The 5097-nt window shown below is 39.6% G+C and overlaps 1 protein-coding gene across 1 annotated transcript in view; it reads left to right on the forward strand.

Annotated features, from left to right (window-relative positions):
• The window catches only part of Il13ra1 (interleukin 13 receptor subunit alpha 1), a 57369-nt gene that overhangs the window by 41028 nt on the left and 11244 nt on the right, over positions 1-5097 (forward strand). Inside the window, exon 10 of the mRNA XM_031349150.1 lies at positions 2693-2777. Within this exon, the coding sequence (XP_031205010.1) occupies positions 2693-2777 (85 nt within the window). The remainder of the gene's footprint in view (positions 1-2692; positions 2778-5097) is intronic.

A 5097-nucleotide genomic window follows, 5' to 3' on the forward strand; every position in this document is an offset into this window, starting at 1 on the left:
GCAAAGCAGGCTGCTAGTCTATGCCACAGGAAAGAGAATTCTATCATATATCACTAAGATATCCTACTTATTCTTAAGAGTGCTTTTATTAAAGAGCAGCAAGGTGCACACCTGTAATCTGAACACTTGGGAGGTGGTGGCAAGGAGAAGCAGGGGTTTAACTCTGCTTAGCTACACACTGAACTAAAGGCCTCCTTCAGCTCTGTGAGGCTGGGTGTCAAAAAAGAGAAGGGCTGTTTTATATTCCTTTATAAAAGAATCTCTTTACCAGCATAGATATGGTTATTGCTCTTGCTGTAAACACTGAAGATTGGAAAGAAACAATTGATCTGGACCCAGAACCAATATTTTAGCATTATTTTAACATTATATGTTATATATCTACTTATACGTTACCTACTGTTCAAAGTACCAGCCTATGACAGTGCATGAAACGTGGTCCCCATCTGTATGTTTAGAGGGGATAGAGCACATGCATAGCAGGAAGTCAGGTTGGCAGGAAGTAGTGATGGGCAATGATAGAAGACTCATTTCACTTTCAGTGGCCAGGGAAGTCCTTTCCAAGAACATGATCATTTGAAGAGAGATTCACAAAGTAAAGGCACAGGCCATCCATATATTTGTCCAGACCAAGAAAAAGGAAGTACAAAGGCTTCGATGCTGATACAAGCTTCTCATGTGTGGCTGAAAGAGACAGGGTAAAGGAGAGTAGCCAGAGTTGAGGCTAGAGGAGCTGGCAGATAGAACTAGGTAGGACATGACAAGGAACTGAGATTTTTATCCTAGGCATGATAGGGGACCTTGGAATGGTCACACAAAGCAGAGGATTTGTGTGCTCTAGGGTACTGTTATGTGTAGGATCATGTCACTATTAAAGACTTGGTTTACACAAGAATAGAAGCAAGTGTGTTAGTTAGAGGGCATCAATGTCTGGCAAGAAGGATGAAAGAAGTCTGTATTTTGATTGTTTTCTTTTGAGACAGGATCTCACTATGTTGCTTTGGGTGGCCTGAGATTCTTTATGTAGATCAGGCTGACCTCTAACTCACAGAGATCCATTTGCCTCTGCCTCTTGAGTGTTGGGAGTAGAGACATTCAACACTAGACCCATTGAAGCAATATGTACTAGAAGGTTAGCCATGGACAAAGGAAGAAATGGTTAGATAAATGTGGAATCACTTTTGAAAGCCCAAATTAACAAGACTTGCTGATAGAAGTATGAAGGAAATGGATAATCCCAGTGTTTGCTCTTCAACAGCTGAGAGTCAGTGACATTTCCTGAGATAGAAGGAACTGCAAGCAGAGCTGCCTATGAGAGAAAGGGGAGGGTTTTAGTTGTTACCACATTGTTAGAGATACCTAGTCAGTATCTAAGTAGATGTATATAGTAGACAACTGTATACATGAACCTGGAGTTTAAGGAATATCCCAAAGGGAGAGATAATGTGCAGAGTAATATCTTTGGGCACTAAAATTACGAAAGCAAACACTTAGATGGAAATACAGGAGGAATGAATAGTGGGATACACCTGGAGATACACACTAAGAGGTGAGGTAAACCCACAGAAAGGTTGCAAGCTAGAGAGGAAAGGGCTGAAGATGTGGCTAGGCAGCAGCTCACTTGTCTGGCATGTGTATCACTAGTGTTGAAGAAAACATGGGAGAGAAGTAATAAAGGAAAAAAATTAACAGATTCTGGCTCTGTGAAGTAGTACATGCCTGTAAGCTTAGTACATGGCAGGTAAAGGCTGCATATCAAGTTTGTGGACATTTTGAGCCACATGAGATGCTGTTTAAACACAAAAACAAATAAATCAACCTCCCTGCCCAAAAAAAAAAAAAAAAAAAAACTCAAGAGATTTTGGGTTTGGCAGTGCTGAGCATTGACTCTAAGCCCTTGTGCATGCTATAGGCGAGCACTATGACCACAAAGCCATATCCCTGACCTATTTCTTACTTTATAAGATAGGATCTAAGTTACCTAGACTTTGAGCTTGCAACCCTCCTACCTCAAACTCCTAAGTAGCCAAGATTATAGTCTGTGCCTCTAGACTCAGCTAAATATATTTAATATTCTCTAAATTATAAAAACACAAACTTCTTCTCTGCTAAAATTATCACTACTTTTTTTTTTTTATTTTAGAGACAGGGTCTCACTATGTAACCATGGCTGGTCTGGAGCTCACTACATAGACCTGACTAGCCTTGAATTTACAGCGATCCACCTACCTCTGCCTCCTGAGTGCTAGGATTAAAGATATCGATCCCCATGCCTACCCTCCATTACTTTTTAAGTGCTACAAGTAATTTAAGTTGGTGCCTCATTTCCATCCAGACTTGGTGGTCTTATGATACTAATTTCCTATGCCATTTAATGATGTTTTCTACGATTCCTTCATTATGAAGGGTAACTTACTATAAAAGTGACTTGTGTATTGTGACATTTTTTTCTGAGACAGGATGTATCTATATAACAGTCCTGGCTGTCCTGGAACTTGCTCTGTAGACCAAGCTAGCCCCAAACTCACAGGGATCTGCCTGCCTCTCGGAGTGATGGGATCAAAGTTGTGTCCCCCTTGCAGTGTATACTGTGACTTTTGCATGCCTTTTTTAAATATAGCTGTATTTATGTGAAAGACTCCAAAGCACCAGAAGGTTAGTTCTAAAAAGTATCTCTGTTTTTTTTTTAAAGGCTTAAGATCATTATATTTCCTCCAATTCCTGATCCTGGCAAGATTTTTAAAGAAATGTTTGGAGACCAGAATGATGATACCCTGGTAAGTAGTGCCCCCATGGGGGATTGAAGTAGGGCATGAGATTTTGAAAACTGATGGTAAAATACACATACTACGAAATTGACTATTCCAGTCATTTTAAGTAGATAGTTCAGTAACCTTCAATGCATTTTCTATGTTTTACAACCACTATCAGTATCTACTTCTAGAACTTGTTCATCATCCTTAATGGAAATTGTACCTCACCAAACTCAAACTTCCTGTTCTGTCATTCCTTCCTCTTGACAGCCACTATTCTGTATTCTGTTCTGTGTGTATGTGTCTTATTCTAGGTTATATCATATATATGGGATCATGCAATATTTGCCTTTTTGAGTTTGGCTTGTTTTATTTAGCATCCTGTCTTCAAGGTTTATCATATTTCAGCATGAATCAGAGTTCTTCAAATTGGATATTGTGTGTATATACATGGTGAAGCCACTGGAAGATGCTGAGGGGATATTCTCTGCCTTATTCTTTTTCAAAAATGGTCCTCACTGAACCTGCAGTGAGACCGATGGGCAGCAAGTGATCCCTATGTCCCTGCCCTTCACAGCACTTGGGTTACATGCACCAACAGCCAGTTTTTTAAATGGATGCTGATATTTCCAACCCAGATTCTCATATTTACACAGAAAATGGTCAAATCTAATGAGTCACTTCCTCAGGCCAAATTGGTTATTTTAGGCTACACTTGATTTAAAAGATGAAAGAGTTGATTTCAAAATGTTGAATATCTGGCCAGGCATACCAACTAAGAAATTCTCAGAGCACCCTGTCCGTCTCAGATCACTGGACTCTATCCTCTTTCTGAGGAATGAGATATTTTATCTAAACACACAGGAGGAAGAGCCTCCATCGGGAAACTAACCTAAGAGATAGGCCTTCAACTTTAGATACTTTTTAAAATTAGAAGAGGTAGCTATAGATAGGATTAACAGCTAAAATGTACTTTGTTCATACAATTGCATTAGAAAGCTGGACTCTAAGCACATACAGAGAGAACAGACATACTCCAGCTGTTAGTTTCCTGCAGACTCTCATTCTAGATCCTATGACTAGAGTCTTATGGCATGATAGCATAATAGTTTGAGGTTTCTGTGATAAATGCATTCACTCTAATGAGATAATGAAGAACATGTATGAAATAAATATTAATAGCACTGTAGATAGCTTAAATTAGTAATAACAGGCATAGGGCACTTCATTTAGAGAAGTGCTGTAGTGTACTAGATAATAGCCTGTGCTCTGGAGTCACAATGTCTGGATTTCAGATATCCAGTGTGTTATTTACTGCCTTTTTGACCTTAGGTCACTTGCTTAGCCTTTTTGTAACTTGGTTTTCCCATTTAGAAAATGGTGGGAGGAGTAGCACCTGTCTCATGCTGTTGTCTTGTGGATTAAAATACAGAGCATAATAACATTAAAAACTAGTTAGCATGCCTCACACTTTAGACAGGCTTAATGCATGTTACCAATGAGTAGTGCTTTTGGCAATAATATGCATTTATTGTTGACTCTCATACTAATGAGTGATTCATATTTGGCAGTGATGCTATTTGGCTAGGGACAGGGAGTGGGAGACTGACAGGCTAGCAGAAAAGGGTTCTTGTAAAGTACTTTAATTTAAAATCAGATCACTTTTGTAGAGAGTGATAATGCCCAGGCCAGGGTACTACTAGGCAAGTAGGTCAAGCAGTCTATGAGAAAGACTGTATAATATATGTAAACTTAGTGTGGCAACTAGTGGTCCTTCAACTCTAGTTGAGTCATAGTCAACTGGAATTCTTTCAAGAAGTACAGATTCCTGGGCACTGTCTCCAGAAATGGTGTCAAGTCAGGGAGTGAATTCTACAAATCTGCATATTTAACAAGAGGCCATAGGTGATTTGTGTCCTGGTAACACTACCTATGTACCATAGCGTTCTTTTATTTCAACAGCTACTCTAAGAGATGCTCAAAGCAGTTATTGAACATCTAGTGTACATCAGAGAGGGTAGTGGGTACTTGGCTTATGTACCTTACTGAGTTCTCATAACAACCCTGTAATATAGGTGCTTGTGGTGGTTAGTGCTGTAGACCTGATGGAATCTAGAGTCACCTGGAAGACAGGCCTTTGGATGTGCTTGCAGGGATTTATCTGTTATATTAATGATGCAAGAAGGCCCATTTTAGTTGTAATTGAAACCATTTCATGTGCAGTGGATCCTGGACTGTATAGGGTACAGAAAGCAAGGTGAGCATTAGTAGGCATTCATCTCTGTTTTCTGTTTTTGTGGCTGTGAGATGACCAGCTGCTTCACGCTCCTGTTACCTTGATTGA

Source organism: Mastomys coucha, chromosome X (assembly GCF_008632895.1).
Source record: "Mastomys coucha isolate ucsf_1 chromosome X, UCSF_Mcou_1, whole genome shotgun sequence".
NCBI lineage: Eukaryota > Metazoa > Chordata > Mammalia > Rodentia > Muridae > Mastomys > Mastomys coucha.